The sequence below is a fragment of the Lathamus discolor genome, chromosome 3, assembly GCF_037157495.1.
Source record: "Lathamus discolor isolate bLatDis1 chromosome 3, bLatDis1.hap1, whole genome shotgun sequence".
Lineage (NCBI taxonomy): Eukaryota > Metazoa > Chordata > Aves > Psittaciformes > Psittacidae > Lathamus > Lathamus discolor.
Window position 1 is genome coordinate 62,923,848 of NC_088886.1, and position 17,797 is coordinate 62,941,644.

Sequence of the window (17,797 nt, forward strand, 5' to 3'; positions counted from 1 at the left end):
AATTAAAGCTGCTCTTTCTGTAACTCACACATAGAAATAAACATTAAATAATGGTTTTAAAGGTATTGTGCTTACAGATTTTGTAATGGGTTGTATGACTGTCCCTGTTTGATGACAGTAGCTATGCTGTCTGCAATGTAATGATCTGCATTCAGAACAGAAGTGACTCATTTCACTTCTTTCCCATGACAGAATGAAGTACTCTCTTCCCAGAGCTGCAGCCCTGGCTGTACACAACCCACAACATAATCTTCACTCCGCTACCTATCAGCTTAGGCAAAACCCCAAGAAAACCTCACAGTATAACAAACTATGTAACTTTGTAACAGAAAAGTAAAACTGGTCTCCAGCCCTGAAGAAAGTAAATGTACATGTATTTAATCACAGTGGTGGGAAAAGGTGAATTTGCTGTGGAAAACAGATTTTCAGGTGGATACAGTACAAGCAAGAGAGGGAAACTGGGCAGGCAAATAACAATCTAGTTGTAAAGAACTGACCTCTGGACTGATAGGAATGTTTACTGAGGCACAGTATGAGCTATGTCATGTGTTTTTGTGCTTGAGATGGTAGAAAGCAGTAACACTCCCAGCCTGTCCCAGATAAGCTCTTCCTAGCAAGGATGCTAGACAGAAAAGGCTGGAGAGCCGTCTGGATTCAGATCAGCAAGACAAGTTCTGACCTGAACTTGAAAAAGAGACTAAACCTGTTTAAGCCATTGTGCTTGTAAAAGCTACTTAACAGCTTCAAAACTTAGTTGAATAAACCAAAGTAAATCAACCACATAGACTGCTGGGAAGAAATGCTGATCAAGGCTATTGTTCACAGGAGCACAAAAAGATGAACAGTTACTAACAAATGTTGGCCCTTTGCTCAAAAGCATCTGAGGAATTTATGAGGTTGGTAAGAACAGGCTTAAGCTAGAATAATGTGGTTTCATACAGCAAAGACTGGTAAACTGAAGGATCAACCTTTCCTATAATGTCCAGAGGATCTGTTGTACTAAGCCACACCATGCAGTGACACTACTGTTAATAACATGAGGAAACTAAAGAGACAAGGCTGTTTCGTTTGGTGACAGGGAGAAATTAAGAGTTGCTACTGTAAGTGCACCTAATAGCCAAAAGTGTCATATTATTTGCAGGAGTCACTAAGTTTGGGTTTTAGCATCGTCTGATTAAAACGCGATGCAAATTCAAGAAAAGAATTTGTTGCAACTCTGCCCAAAGCTCTTGAAACTAAAGTGATTCAGGATCAACAGGTACATTCTCTGATATATGAATAATTTATGAGTTATTAATACTAGATTATTAAAAGATATTAAACAGAGGGCAAGAAAAATGGTGTATTTTTTACAGCAGAGGGAGGCCACTGGCAGGGTACCAGAGGGACCTACGCTGTTCAGCATATTCTTAGATGATCTGGTAAAAAGAGTGATTATCGAGGCGACCAAGTTTGCTGATGATGCTGAATTATTCATGGTAATAAAAAACAAAAGCTGACCGTGAAGAATTGTGGAAAGCTCTCATGATACTGTGTGACTGAATGATAAAATGGCAAGTTCAATCCCGTGGTGAAAAATGGAAGTAATATGCAAGGGAGAAAACCAGCCAAGCTATACATGCAAAATCCTGGAATCAAAATGAATTACTTCCGCACAGCAAAGAGTGCTTGAGTTAGGCAGGGGGTCTGTGAAAATATCAGCTTGTGGCTTAGGAGCTTTCAAGCATGCAAAGGAGACTGGTATTACGAGAAGAAAAAGGATGTAAAACCATAAATAAACCAGAAAGCATTTCTTATGCACCTTTATAAAGCCATTTGATTCATAACTTGAATAATGAGGACCATTAGGAGCTTCTAGAATAGGATTAGGAAAGGTGTCAGAAAAGGCAAAGCATCTTATTGAAAATATGGAATGATTTCTAATAGAGGAGACATTAACTAGGACTCTTGAAATATAACTGAGGATGATCTGATGAACGTATGTGCATTCATGAACGGCATGGTTAGGTGGACAGGGAAAATTATCCATCTTTTTTAAAGAAAAGAACTAATGGACACTGAACAAAATTCTCAGGCAGTGGGCTTGAAACAAACAAAAGAGAGTATTTGTCACACAGTGATTTCTTAAACTGCATAACTTGTTGCCCTAGAATGCTGCAGATGTTCAAAGTGCTCAGGCAAATACTTTGACAAGATATTCCCTGGGAGTGTGGATGCTATTTTTTATCCCAGGCAACTCCAGGGACTCAATTTGGGACAGTGTGTTGCAGAAAATACCTTAGTGTGCTTCCTCAATTCTACTCAATGCCTTTCAGTAAGCATACAACATTTATATGGCTACTGAACTACACAGACTATTAGTTATTAGCTGCTCTGGAAATGAAAACAACCGAAGTGAAACATCTAAATGAGTCAATTGCAGAATGAACTAGGTTGGAAAAGACCTTGGAGATCAGAAATCCTTTTGGAAAACAAAGTATTCTTGCAGCAATAAGATTACCCGGGTTTAAAAAGTATGGAATCTTTGTACAGCTAATAATAATATCGACACTTAAATTTTTATTAGCAGGGGATATAAGGCCTCATGTTTCATACTATAACAATGGAACATGGAGGGTTTTGCTAGAGGTGTTTTACTGAATGAACAGTTGCCTGGTATTTTATTAGGAACGCACTGATTGTCGCTAGCTTTTTTTCCCCTTCTAAAATTAAATGCTGTAGGTAAAATTCAGATTTATTATCACTTTTATGGATGGCTTCAGGGGGACCAGAGTTTTGCTCTACAAAGTCACCTACATTATTTCAGCAGGATTTGCAACCTCAGCTCCAATGTCTTTTCTGCTATAAACACTCAACTCCTCAGTCTCCCTTATATGGAAGAGTATCTAACTTAGAGGATAAACAGAGTGAGTATCAGCTCACTTAATCAAATGGATTCTTGTAGGCGTCATAAAAGAAAGAGAAAACAGAACTATTAAAGACGAGAAACACGGGTTTGAAGATGGCATTATTATTAAAGCAAAGGAGCTTAAGGAGGCCAGGCAGTGAGATAAATCTGATGGAAAGACAGATTTTCTACTAATTGCTAAGAAGTAGAAGGATCAGTACTTCTACCAATAAAAACCAGACAAGATTTATTTAGATTTACCAGGGGGTAAAAACCACATTGTGTTGCCAACACAATGTGGCAACAAACAGGAGTGAAACCAACTATAACCCTGACCTCCAGCAGTGTGAAGTCTACTAAACATGCCAGTATCTATAGGTATTTTTTTTTTTATACATATATATATATATATATATATGTGAAGTAAACCTATAAAAATGCACTGGATTTACAGAGATGGTGATAAGCAATTCTAAATCTCTGAAGTCTTTTGATGTTACTTTCAAGTGTGTTACTTAACACATGCAATCTGTGAAGAATGCTCCAAGCAGGTAATCTTTATTTTAAAAAATATAATAATGTTGAAAGCAAAAAGAATAAAACAGTATTTGGCGTTATGAACTTCATAGGCAATCTAAGCAAATGTAATGGTCAAGAGGGTGGATAAAGAACTGGCTGGATGGCCGTACGCAGAGAGTGGTGGTCAACAGCTCAATGTCCATGTGGAGACCGGTAACAAGTGGTGTCCCTCAGGGGCTGGTGTTGGGACCCATCCTGTTCAACATCTTTGTCAGTGGTGTGAGATACGAACTCACTCCTCTAAACAAGATAACAAGGTTTTATTGAGGGACAAAGTCAATAAAGCAAAAGCAACAGTGCTGGGCGCATGACTGTAGCCAGAGGCACAAGTGATTAGTATTTGTTACAGGTTTATATACTTTCACTATTACATTATTTACATACATATTCATAATTCCTGCATATAGGCAGGGAATATTATAACTAGCTCCAATAACTTATTGTCATAAGTCTCCTCCTCTTGGCGTCTGTGCACTGCTCTGCAGTGATTGCGGGCAGGGGTCTTGAGGATGAAGTAAGCAGTCTTCCTCTTGTGAGTAGGGGTCTTCAAGATGAAGTAAGCAGTCTTCCTCACAGTGTACTTTTCAGCTTTGGCACAGTTGGACGCCCCAGTAATCACACAACTAGCTGAAACCAGCTATATCTATAATTCTTTTGATACCTAGCAAAGATTTTAAACAGTGTGGCCTTCCTGCAAAATTTATCGCAGGGAGGGCAAAAAAGGAGTATCCCAAGCTAGCAGATGTTTGGGAGGCTCTGTCTCTAAACTAACTGATAAGTAGAAGGATGGTGTGAAATAACTCATTCATGTTTAGTGGGGCCACTAAATCCTGTTATCTCACCACAGACTTACAACACAAACATTGTTCTTTAAAACTAAAGATACTTTAGAAGACTAATGTGAAACAATTAACTCATGTTTAGTGGGGCCACTACATTCCACAGACTTACAACATAAACATTATTCTCTTTCTACAACCTAAGTTAAGCTAAAAAGTACTTTATGTTTTCCAGGCACTAGCTTTTCTTATATCAAGCCCCCCCCCCCCCTCTTTCTTTTGCCTTTACAAATCCTTTTGCTATGTGACTCAATTTTGCTCAAGAGTTCTGACCCTTTTTAACTTGTTGTCTAATCTTGTGTCTTTAGCAAGCTTTGTTTCTGTTATTGTAAACTCGTACAGTTATATCCACATAACCACACCTATGACTTGCGAAAGCCAATACATTTATGTGTTTATCACAGTGACATGGACAGTGGGACTGAGGCACCCTCAGCAAGTTAATGATGGCACCGAGCTGTGTGGTGCGGTCAAGACGCTGGAGGGAAGGGATGGGATCCAGAAGGACCTGGACGCACAGGAGAGGTGGCCAGTGGTGGTTTCATGAAGTTCAACCACGCCAAGTGCAAGGTCTGACACCTGGGTCGGAGCAATCCCAGGCACAGCTCCACGTTGGGCAGAGAAGAGATTCAGAGCAGCCTGAGAAGGGCTTGGGTACGTTGGTCGATAAGAAACTGAGCATGAGCCTGCTTCAGTGTGTGCTTGAGCCCAGAAACCCGCCGTGCGCTGGGCTGCGTCAACAGGAGTGTGAGCAGCAGTCTAGGGAGGAAGGAGACCAGGGCAGTAAAGCATTAGTGCAGTCGTTCCAGGTATAGATATATACATGTGTAGGTTTTGGCTCTTCATTCTTTACTTTGACTTTAGGCTTGAATGCAGTTCCTGTACACAGCTCTTTCTAGAAACTGTCTCGAACAGTGTAAGATTTGTGACAAAACACCCAGACCTGGATACAAACAATGAAGGGAAAGGTGTATTTCCAAGTGGCCATGAAGAGCGAATCCTTTGTACCCTGATACGGTAGTTTACAGACAGTTTCTGTGACCGGTTTGGGTTGGAAGGGACATTAAAGATGACCCAGTTCCAAGCGCCTGCCACAGTATCTCACTGTTTAACACCTCAATGTTAGAAGCTTCAGGCTCCATGCCTCCCTTAGACAAAGCAGAAAGGTTTATTCGCGTGCTCCCTGTCGGTGCTCGCCCTGCGGTGCCGGGCCCTGCGGGGCCTCTGCACAATCCCATGAGAAGAAGGGTCCCGCTGCCGGGAATGGTGTCCCCGCTCCTGAGGCGGCAGGCTGTCACCCTGAGGCAGCAATGGCTGTCAGTATCCCCCCCCTCCAACCACCACCGCCGCCAGCTTCCCGCCCTCGGCGGGCCTCGATCGCGCCACCTCCGGCACCCGGCTGCTGGCAAAGGCTTCAAGCGGCGCCAGCGGCGCATGCTCGGGAGCGCGGCGCATGCTCGGTAGCGGCGGCGCGGGCGGGGGGGCCGGGGAGCGGAGTGCGGCGCTCGGTAACGCTCGGCGGTTTCCGTGCAGGCCAGGCCGCCATTTTCTGACCGCGTTCCCGTCCGCGTTGCCCGCGCGGCTGCCAGTCCTCCTTGCCCGCGATCTGTCCTGCTCGGCGATGGACGGGTGAGTCGCGATCGCGGCCGTGGCACCGCCGCCGCTCGGTGGCGGGACCTGTCCCGGTGCCAGAGGCGTCCCCGAGGCGGTGGGGAGCGGCCGCTGCCCCGGCGGCGGTGGGGACGAGGCGGGCTTCCCGCCGCGGGACAGCGGGTGGCAAGAAGGGGCTCAGCCGCTCGGCAGCACGGAGCCGTCGGCGGGGTTTGCCGTTTGAACCGCCGAGGGCTTCGGGCCGCCTTCTACTTAGTGTAGAGGCGCCGCATCTACAGAGGGAGCGTGATCTGCCCCATCTGTCCCCTCCATCCCCGAGTGCTGTGGTTCTGTCCCGCCTTTGCCTGCCCGCAGCCCCGGGTTCCCCCCTCCTCAGCCGTGGGGAGCCCCTTCGGGCTCGGGTTTGTTTTGGAGCTGGCTGGAGGGGAGGAGCGATACCAGCAGGAGCCAGATGTCGAGCTCTTTTGTTTTCAGAAACTGCCTAATAAGCCCTCTGGCTTCTCCCCCCTCCTCAGGTAGAAAGATGTCTTTATGCGTGCCGGAGACTCGCTGTGAAGGCCATAGAAGGGAAGGTTTAGAAGGAGGCAGCCATTCAGGATAGAGAGGGCCAGGGCTGGGCAGTCATTGTACACAGGCCTTCTTTTTGTTCGACCTGGTGGTTGTAGCCTTCCTCAGTGTAAATACAGCGTCTTCCAGCTCCTGTATGTCCTTTTGAGTTGTATACTCTTCTTCAAACAGAGAAGCAATCTCTTTGGTATGTTGCAAGTGCACAGCCCTTCAGCTGACAGTTCTAAAGGCTTTTTATGGTTAGTTGTGATTGTAATGGTAGGAGTTGAGAAGCCTGTCTGAGGAGGCTTGTTATTAATGAGTATCACACTGTGGAATGCTTTCACATACCCTTGTTTTGCCTTTTCTGTTGGTGCGGGCTTAGGTTCCTTTTGGTGTGAGTTATCATGTCACAACCTCCAGGAGAAAGATGGGCCTTGATATACCTGTTGCAGAATTTCATATAGGTATACCTGGTTAAATTTCATAGAGGTGTACCTGGTTAAACTTCATATATGTGTACCTGCCAATGTGCTCTTTTTTACAGGCTAATTTAAAGCAATGTGTTCATTGCTTTCTACTGTAAGATCTGTAGGGTAGACTGTGTTGCTGAACTAGCTGTCTAGTTAGTAGGGGTGTGTGGAAAAGTTCTGTACTTACAAATTCTTTCGCTCTGTGATCACAGAAACCCGAATTTCCCCTAAATAGATTTCCTGGCAGTGCTGCTTTGGAGTCATGCTTGCTTGAGACTTTGGACTCTGGCTTTTGAAAGTTGCTTTTGTACTTGCCCTCAGTCCTGCTGTGTTCTTTGAACCTGTTTTCTCGATTGGGGTAATTGTTGGCTATTTTAATTGCACTGCTTTGAAAAGTTGGCTTTGTAAGGATGAATTGGTTGACTTCTTGTTTTTTTCTTCCTTTTCTTTACAGCATTGTCACCGATGTTGCTGTTGGTGTTAAGGTAGGATGCCTGCTTGGCAAATAAGGGGGCAGATTGTTGATACAAAGTGAGCTGCTTTCCGCATCAGTAATTTCAAGTTATAAGATTTTAGCTGGTCATTGTCAGCTGATATTTAGTCAGCAGTATATGCTTTATTAACCAAAAATCCCTAGAGATAACATCCAGGCTCTACACAAAGGCCTTTCCAGGCACTGAACTGTAAACAGTGGCACTAGATTAATGTGGTAGTGTCAGCTTCTTATTTTTAAAGCTTAATTTTACGTATTTTTTTTGTTTCAAAACAGCACTTTCTCATTGTTGCATGGTGACTGGAAAAGACATGTTTTCTTCTCCTTCCCCCCCATCCAGACCAGTTACTACTGAAGCTGAAAATGACACTAAAATATGGGAGGTAGAATTTATGTAGACAGAGAAGGGGGTGTTTGCTCTGCTTTACTTTTTATTTCTCAAGTTATTATGAATTTATCGTATTTATTAAAACAAGGGAAGAACTTCCAAATCGTTATTAATTTACTATGTACTTCTCTTCTGTGTCCACATCTGTTGTGGGAGTCAGATCAGTACTTTGTAGAAGCAGACTGAGAAATAATGAGAACGCAAAGATAATACAGGACAGGGGAACTTGAGCTTATATTAAAGAATGCATGCAAACAATTCTGTTTCAGTAGAAGAAACGTGGAAGTTTTCTAGTGTCCAGAGACTTTGCAGTTTTACTACATCACTGCTTTATCACCTGAAGCTGCTCTGTGTTAACTGCTTGGTTAGCGAGGTTTTGTCTAGTAAAGTTCTTTGGCTCAGATTCAGCATTGGTCCTGCTGGATTTGGACTAGTTCTTATATAATACAGCTAGCTTGTTGATAGAGCAACTATTCTGCCGGAATGTATACCTGTAGTATGTTTCTCAGCAAACTCGCTTCTAGGAGAAGCTGAAAGAAGTCAGTTACAGATCTGGATCTGTCTGGCCCCACAGGTTCATGCAGTATTGAAGACAAGCTTAAAATTGCTTAAGCCTTAAATTCTGACATTCTCACTTTGGGAGAAGTAAATGGATGTAGTATCCCTTTCATTTGTTACTGTGAGTGACTGAAGAGAATGTGAGTGTTCATGAAGTATATTGTATGTAGTATGATACTGGAACCATGTTTTCAGATACTAGACATGATGAAATGAAGACACTTCAGATGACGTAAGTGCTTCTTTTGGTTGATTGTAGAAGTTGTATTATGAGTGTAATATGAAAAAGAAAGCAAGCCAGGTGTATCAGAGGTAGTGATTAAAATCAATACAAGGAAAGGCTTGTCTCAAAAAGTGTGCTCTTTGCTTTGTAGAAATGGACTTCCTCTTTGGATTTTAAAAGGAAACAATCCATTTGTGCACAGAAGTAGTGGGAATAAATATAAAGGGTGATGGTTTTCTGGAGAAAGCTGTTAAATACAGAAGGAGTAAACTGGATTGTAAACTGGATTGTATTCTGGAGCTTCTGTGATTAGCTCGATACTAATAGGAATAGAAAACGGAATTTCTTGCCAATTGATGTATGCAGTTTGGGTAGCAGTCTGATGTGAGCTTCAGCAATGTTTCGTGGAAGACCATGTGAAGCATTTGCCTTTTATATTCTCTGGTGACTGTTCATAGCTCTTGATGAACTGATGTTTTACAGCTGAGAAATGTTTTCTCTGTAGGTGGTTTATAAACTACCAGGAACATTCATGTGGCCTCTTCTTGGCTGTTATCTTTTCTTTGGGGTGCTTTGGGAATGTATAGGGAGCAAGTTTTGAGTCCAAGGAGTTGCATCAGCAGTGTTAATCCTCTTTTGACACTGCTTTTACTGTGACTGGATAGTTCTTGGAAATGGATAGGGATTTACCTGTGTGAAATCAATTTACCCGGGACATTTGTTTGACCTGATGCTTTACTGAGATTTTCTACCTACTGTATTATGCTGATCGGTTATACAGCATGTTTGTGATACATTCAGTTGTACTTGGAGACAGGAATTGTGACATATGGACACTTCTGTTTGGAAAACAGGGAAGTGAACGTGTTACAATTTTACACCCATTTGTAAAAGAGTAATAGTAGAAGTTAACTACTGTAGTCTAGGAATTGCCTATGAGTTAAAAAAGGGCTTTTGAGCTTTGGGGGCTGCATGTGGGCAAGGCAAGTATAAAGTAAAAGGAATACTTGCTTATAATGTTTTATTAACAGTTTTACAGTCTTGGAGTTATAATGAGGCTGTTAAATTTGAAGCTATTACCAGTTACTTGTGCTGTTCGTGATTTGATTGAAACCATTTCTGTTCATTGAAGTGTTGAATGTGCAATCTTAGGTTTATTTACGTGTTGAGTCACCAGAAATTAATGCCAAAAGCTGAGGAAAATATCAAACTCAAAATGGAGGTGGAAAAAATGACACATACTCTTTGAAAACTTGGTTTACACAGAGTAAACGTGGGGATTTGCACAACTCAAAATATGCAGTGGGAGCATGCTTCTAGGCTAAAACCTGTCAGAGGAGCAGTGTGCTTTAATTTCTGAAGGCGTTAGAACATGTCAAAACCCAGTAATCTTCTAAGCACATGTGAAATAATTCATATTTGATTTGGTCTTTAGTGTCTTGTTTTGCTCACCTAGAATTCATGGAGGCAAGGAAATTGCACTCTGCACAGTTTACCCCTTATGTTCCAATCTTCAAAAGAATAGGAAAAGAATGAGCTTTAGCTCTGGGTCTCATGTGACTTTGGGAATTCCCCTTGTATAGAAGCAGTTGGTACAAAGTGGTTTTGAATAGAAAAGAGCTAAGGATTCCAGTAATGAGAATATATTACATAGTTCATAGTTTGTTTGAAATGACCAGCCAGTTACCTACTAATCTCAGACTTGTCACTGTTGACTGGCTATATTGGTTTGAGTACCAGAATCTAATAATTGCAGCTTGAGTTGCTGGCTTGTGTTCTCTTTGCAGCTGTGATGTTCTCTTTACAGTTATGATACTTTAATCTCGATAAGTAAACTGATTTGCACGTGGAGTGATACCACCTTTTTCAACTGTTGAACGTATGAAGTATATAATGTAGCTTTTCTCTGTGTAATTAAAAGAATCTTTGGAGGGGTATAAAATGTGATGTAAAGAAGATACATCACGCAGGTGCAGGAATAAGTTTGGTGACATTTTGGTGCGTATTGAAGGTGATATTTCCCTTTTACTGTATTGCAGTGGGTGCCACTTCACTCGGATGTATCATCTTTCTCCTGCATGGCATGCGTAGCTGTGCTGTAAATGGGGACTGAACAATTGAGTGACTCATTTAGTGTATGTACATTGCACATTTCATGTGCAGCGGCTGAGGTGTACTTCTGCCTGCTGAGAGAAAAGAAGGAGTCATTCCTTCGTGAATGTGTTATTTGGTATATAGCAGTTGGGAATTTGCAATGTTGCCAATACTGCTTTGGGCTGTGCAGGCCGAAAACTGAACTTTAGCTTGCCAAGTGTGGACAGCCCTAGCTGTACTTAAGAGGGAAAACCTCATCTATTTCTATAAACATAGTTTTGTAATGCCTAAAGATTTAGGAATGGCCTTTTTCCCTGCAAAGTCAGGACATCAGCCTTTGCATTATGCTTAAGAAAAGAGGCAGTTCTTGGTGAATATGTAATTGGTTATGTTATGGTTGGATAGAAGATGCCAAGAAGTGCTTTCCTAGTACTTTCTGGTAGCTTTCCAAACAATAATGTGTCCCAAAGTCCCCCTTTTTCAAGGTGCTGAAATGTAACCTGGGGGACTATAGTAGTACTGGGGAAGGGGAACCCATGAGAGACACGAGCATAGAGACGTAGAGAAGAGGGCATGAAGTAGAGGTGTTGCTACTTTTTTTTAACCCGAGTTCCGAGGAGTAATCTCTTTTCTTACAAAATTATAGAGCCCTGACCCTTTTTTGCTTCTAATAACTGAGAGTGTACCTATGGTGGAAATAGAGACATTGTGACTTCTTATTTGAACTGTACACTGTATCATGAAAATGTGTAGGAAAAAACCTCAGAAATTCTAGCAAGCAGGTAGGTTGAGCCTAAACTTAAGAAATGAGAAAATACATGTAAATAGCTTTTTCCTTTCAGTTTCTTCTTCACTGTTGTAATTCAGATACTTAAAAAACCCCATGGAGTGGTAGGATAAAAAACCTGGCTGACCATTTGAAAGTCTGTTTTATTGTGTTTAAACTATTAGAATAATACATTTGAGCTATCTTTGCATGTCTGATATAACTACTAGTAAATTCCTAGTAGATTAGACGAAGAGTCTACTGAGGGCAGTGTTACGAGAAAAATGGGTTGGTTGTGAATTAGATGAACTGTTTTAATTTTGTGTTAGCCAGGATAATGTTCTTAAATCAAATTCGGTGTTCAGTAATAGTTGTAGCAACAGTAGACAGCAAAAAATGTACAGGGCATTCTAGCAGTGAAGTGGGAATGAAGAGTGACCATATTCAGACGTTCAGAACTGGCATCTGGATTTGGCTTTTCAGCAATGGAACGTGGCCTTGGTGATAAAAATCCCCCAACTTCCTACAATGTAACATGTCTGCTCTCTTTTTTAGCAGAAATTCTGTAAATTTACTCTGTTGAAAGTTACGTTCATACTCTGTAATGTGTGTGGAAAAATAAGGAGAGCAAAGTGGAGAGGAAAGAAAAATGTTGGAAATCAGTGTGCTCTGTAGCAAGTATGCGTCAATATAGGGAAGGCTTAGTGTACCTGTTTGATGTCTGTCACTAGTTGGAAACAGAACACTTCTATTTGCCTCTTAATTGAAGGGGTTGTAGAAGGAGAAATGTAGTCACCTTCACCATCTGAAAAATAGGAACCAATACCAGCATGAAAATACCTTTCTCATTTCATAGAGTTATAGAATGGTTTGGGTTGGAAAGGACCTTAAGATCATTTGGTTCCAACCCCCTGCCATGGGCAGGGACACCTCACACTAGAGCAGGTTGCTCCAAGCCCCTGTGTCCAACCTGCCTTGGACACTGCCAGGGATGAGGCAGCCACAGCTTCTCTGGGCACCCTCTGCCAGTGCCTCAGGACCCTCACAGAGAAGAACTTCCATCTAACCTGAACTTCCCATTTCATTTTGAACCTGTTACCCATTGAGTATTTCTCATTTCTTAGAGCCTTTGGCCATGTTTTCGCAAGCAGATCAAACCGTGTTCCAGTTTTCTCTGTCCCTGTAATGTCCCTGTTGTCCCTTGAGCAAAAACTGTTTGGGTAGCAACAAGCCTCTCTTGGGAACTTAGCCAGGATAAGGCTGAGCTGACACAACAGTGAGTTATGTCTTTTTAGCTGGATTTGCACCAAAGCGTGTGGTTGCATAAGTGGTTGTAGCACATAGAATTGGGGAGGACAGAACACGAGCAAGTTGCTTGGGTCAAGGGAGAAGATAGGACAGTTGATTTTGGTGGTAAATTGGTTCAGTGAGGTTCTAGTTTTGCAAGCTATTAATGGGACTGTGATGTCTGATTTAGGGGTTTGGGTTTTAGAGCTGCAAATACATAGGTTCTTAGCTTTTCATAAAAATAGGGGGTTTATGAATATGTAACATCAGTACTGAATTATAGACAAAATAGCCCTAAATCTTTAAGTTATTATTGCAAAGTAGCAGAAAAACAAGTAGAAAATACCTTCTTTTCATATTGAATCTTCTCATAGTAGATCTTACTTTGAGATGTAGGAATTGCTACTAGAGGACCAAATCAGTACATCTCTGCTCCATGACTCTAACCAGAATGCAAAGAACACATCCAGGTGGTAGCTCTAGCGAGTAGTTCTCACCTGTTCTAACTTACTACCGGTGATGTGCGGCTGCTTCAGAGTAACTCTTTCTTCTCTGGTAAAAGTGGAGTAGAAAGTCTGAAATGCTGGAATAAAGTCTGTGTGCTTCTTTCTGGAAGTTTGAAGCATCAGTTGGTATTAAACTCGACTCTTGCCTGTTGTCTTTCATTACAACTGAAAGTGTGAAGATTTCCAGATGATGTGTAAGTGCAGATTTGATTCTTTTTTTTTTTTTTACTCTTCAGTCCAGCTTGATGTTCAGATGCTTTGAAGAAATTTGGCTCATTTCCACGTTGTATTTTGAGAACCTGGAAACTTTTCTGAGGAACTGAGCCTTGCCTCCTTTCAGCTTAAAGCCTTCTCAGCTTCCCTTGATTGCGCTCTCAATATTTGCCAACTTTGTGTTTTCACAAAGTAGGTTCATGGCATATACTGTAGGTATAGTTAAAAAGAATAAAAGGTTATTTTTCTCTTAGATTCTTCCTTACTGAAATAAATGAGTGCAAAAATGGTGAATGTAGTTGTTAGGACAGATAAACAATGTATGCTGGGCTGAGGACAGCATGAAAGCAATTGGAAGTGAGGAAAAAAGGAGAATACAGATCATAAGCATTGAAAGGTGGTCATATTCTACCCAGTTAATGTGATACTGAATTAAAAGAAAGTGATGTTATCCATGTAAGTAAGGTTCTTATGAAGTGGGAACAAGCTTATAGTTTAAACTGTATGATTTGTAAAATACTTAATAACCTACATGGAATTTATTTTGGATTGCGTATTTGGACATGACTTGCCCTGTCCTGAATGAGTCTTCTGTGATCCTAAATGTTCAAGAGATGTAATGGCCTATTTACCATGTGGATTAGGTGTTTTGACAGTAGTGCTTGCAGTCAGAGCGTAAGGTAGATCCAGTATTTCTTCTTCACAAAAAAATATGTGAGAGTGTATTTATGCAGTGTTTCATTAAAAATGTATCCTGTAAAAAATGAAGCATTCATCAAATTCTGAGCCATCGCGTGTAAACTGAATGAAGTTTAGAAATGCTGCGTGAAGGGGTTTGAAGTGGGTTGTCCTGTCCTCCATGTTAAATTCAGATGTTGAATATTGAAGCAGTGTGCTTACAAGTGTGTATCTATTAGAAGGAAGCATTTCATGTCTGTGTTGGAATTCCCATATGCTTTTATTCCTCTCCCATACCATCAAATTTCTGGCTTTTACTTTTAAACTGTTCCCAGATGTTGTAAGGAATGAAGTGTTTTACAATGCTGTTAGATTTCTTGAAATCATGAGATCTGTCTCCTGGCTTGTCATAGCCCATGGGAAATCTTTGCCTGTAGGCTGAGAATGACTGACTGTACTAAATGTGCAATGCAGCTTAAGTTCTCCTTTTTCCTTTCGTCTAGGGGAGGAGTAGGGGAGAGAGAGGAAAGTAGGGTGGGCAAAAGCATCCTGTTCTTGAGAGAGGTTTGTAACATAAGCAAATTTGGGTACCATGAATGAAAGGATTTACCAGAAAATGTGTTTTTCAGTATCTTTAAGTGTATTCTGCCTTTTTTAGTGGGAATTAAAGAAATTACTTCAGATGATGCTGTTGACTTTTTAACAAAGTGCAGTTTTGTCACTGCACTTTGTTTCCTGGTTTTAGTAGTATTGGTTTAGTGTTAATGTAGAGCGTCTAGACATGCTTCTAATAAGACTTTTGTAATACACTCAGTTTGTTATGTTAGGTTTAGCCAGAACTTTTGCTAAGAGTCTCTTCCTAGCCTGGAATTACTGGAAAAAAGAGCTGATACCGTTTCTCTTCCATAAAGGGTTGTGGGCAAGGTGCTTTGCTTTAAAAACTAAACCTCTTTTGTAACTCTGAAGCCAGAGTTGTTACTCTCGAGGGGTTTTTTTTCTACCTTGGATGTAATAAAACTTGGGGAATGATTGAAATATTTCAAGCCCTATCTGGAGGGTGAGGGGAAGATAGTTGGCAAAGACTTCTAAATAGTATAGTTTTGTTTAGCCTGGAAGGATAGTATGACTGGAATGACTTCCTGACATTACATAGCTACTTAATATAACTGGTGATAGCATGAAGCTTTGTAGTAGTCTGGTGGGGGAGGGAATCCAGAATCCTGCTACCTAAATCCAGCTTGCATAGTGAAGAATTCTGAGTTAGCTGTGACAGTTAAAGCAAGGAGCTAGAAGATCTCCTTTATGTAATTCCACTCGTTGATGCCATACACGAAACATGCTGCATGCTGGTCTCACACCACGGATGGAAATGCTCTCAAGGATGTGATAACTGGGGCTTCCCTGAAAGTATTTAATGACTGCAACAAAATTGAGGTTCATTCACTGGAGGAAGTTAGTTTGGCAATTCCCCTGTTTATTTTGTGTAACAGTGTTTCGGCAGATGCTGGTTTCATGAAGAAGTGTTCTAGATTGATCTGAATAGGAGTTTATCTGTCATTGAAGATTAATATATATTAATGTTCTTGAGATTGGCAGGAATTAAAATACGGCATAGAAAACTTCTGTTGAGGACTAGCTGTCAGGCGATGACCTATTAATAGTATAATAGCAGTTTGTACCTCTTCTTTTGTCCTTTATAATCTGCTTCCCTCATGCTAAAATGGATATTAGGTTTGTCTCTACCATGTTGCGGTTGTAGGAACTATCCTTTACAGTCTATGCTGAAATAAAATCACTGTGTTGTTTTCTGTTTGTCTGTTGTTTTAACTTAGATTTTATATTTCTGTGTGTTTGTGATCTTTGGTCTTGTTATACGAACTCAAACCTGCTTTGATTCTTTAGAACACAACAGTTTGCACAGATGGGGAAGAGAGTTACCTGAACATTGCTCTGGGATCTTGCATTCTTCACTGAATCTGATCTGCTGTGTTCTCCAGAGATCTGAGTTTAGTTTCCTTACCTCTGAAACACTCGAAAGAATTTACCCAAATAGGTTGAAATGTTTCTTTGCTTTGCATGATTTGACTAGCAGAACTGGTATGCTTGAGAATAAGACTAGTGAATATTTAAGATGCTTGGGGAATGGTTTATCATTCTGAAATCCATGTGTGAGAGAGCTGGGTGATGAAGAGCTTTGCCCTTGGAAACAAGATGCCAGTCCTTTCTGGCTTAGCGCCCACTAAAAGAAGATGCACATAAACCCAAAGCCAAGCACCCCAAACCACTAATTGCATAAAGACTTCTCTCTGCTGAATAAATATAAGTAAAAGAATTATTTCTGTCTGTGCTCTTATTTAGGAGGTGTTTGTGTCACATAGTATTACCAGTCTTAAAGGGACCGTATTTGCTAACTTGAAATGCTTATATTAAACAGCTTTACCAGACAACTGTCATCTTAATATAGCTCTTTTTGAGGTAAATGACAACTACCAGACAGTTACAGCTTTTGATTTTGTGATTTAACTGTTCTGTGGCCAAGTACATCGTGAATGAACTGCAGAGGTATCTAAGCTGCTAAAGAACTGATAAGGAAAAAGAACCGTGTATATTTAATTACTCTCATGGTAAGAGGTACCTTTGTCTTTTCCCAAAAGTTTGGTAGATATGTGTGGGAGTGAGTTAGCAGAGGTTTGCTCTACCTTTGTAGTTTCATGGTGAACTGGAAGAACATTCCATATCCAAACCTGGACATCTGTGGATCAGACTTGTGAACACTAATTTGTGACAATAAAACAAATGTAGAATTGATGATACATGCCAGTATAAGGAATTCACATTTCCTTGTTCTTCTGAAACAAAACTGTTAAAAACTTTTCCAAGTGTAATGACTAAATCTTGTGATTGACTCTGAATGTATTCATGACATTCAGAATGATGTTTCAAAATGAAAACTCTTCACTGTTCATGAAACACAAAAATACAGTAACTTAATATCCACTCTGTTGAGTAATTTGTGCTCCTTTTGGATTCTTCTGCTGTGGTTTAAGAAATAAACAGCTTTTTGGAAGCCTGATTTACTGGGAACTAGAAGTTCATGGAATCACTCTTGTGTGCTGCTAGTTAGCAGCTGCTGAAGTAACTTCTTGAAGCTGAAGACAACTAAAATTTGAGGTATTTCAGAATCGTAAAGTTCCTGCAGGTTTTGGGAAGTTCATTGTACTGGGGATACAATACATAGTAACTGCTGGGCAATTGGAAATGAGTGCCTGGCATACTAAGGGAAGAAAAAATGCTGCTGAGTTATCTTAATATGCCTGATTAAGTCTCTGCTGCTACTTCTGCCTATTCCGTTGAGCTGTCCAGGCTACAGACAAGGGCTTCCAAACAGGGAAGGAATTGCTATTATCACTGAGTGAGCTAATACTGGTAGTAACGTTGAACTTTGCAGTATTCTAGCTATGTAAATATTATAGTAGAAAACTAGAACTAGTGCCTGGGTTGGTGTATTATATTTGAATTAGAAAGAAGGGCAGTCTAAATAATGTAAAGTTTCCATAACTTCTCTAATTTGGTTTTCAGTTTTACCCAGCTACATCTGATTAGAAATCTGTACTTAGTTTGAGACTCATGGTCCTTCTCATGGTCCTACTTTGTCC

At 40.9% G+C, this 17,797-nt stretch overlaps 1 protein-coding gene across 6 annotated transcripts in view; it reads left to right on the forward strand.

The window, feature by feature from the left end:
* Positions 1–5,828: 5,828 nt before the first annotated feature.
* The window catches only part of PTBP2 (polypyrimidine tract binding protein 2), a 45,157-nt gene continuing 33,188 nt past the window's right edge, over positions 5,829–17,797 (forward strand). For 4 of the 6 annotated variants that reach the window (XM_065675618.1, XM_065675619.1, XM_065675620.1 and 1 more), the window contains exons 1-2: positions 5,829–5,934; positions 7,390–7,420. In XM_065675618.1, coding sequence (XP_065531690.1) covers positions 5,927–5,934; positions 7,390–7,420 — 39 coding nt within the window. In that variant the 5' untranslated portion in view covers positions 5,829–5,926. Of the gene's footprint in view, positions 5,935–7,256; positions 7,294–7,389; positions 7,421–17,797 lie in introns of those variants that run through there. The other 2 variants (XM_065675622.1, XM_065675623.1) reach the window with 2 other exon arrangements.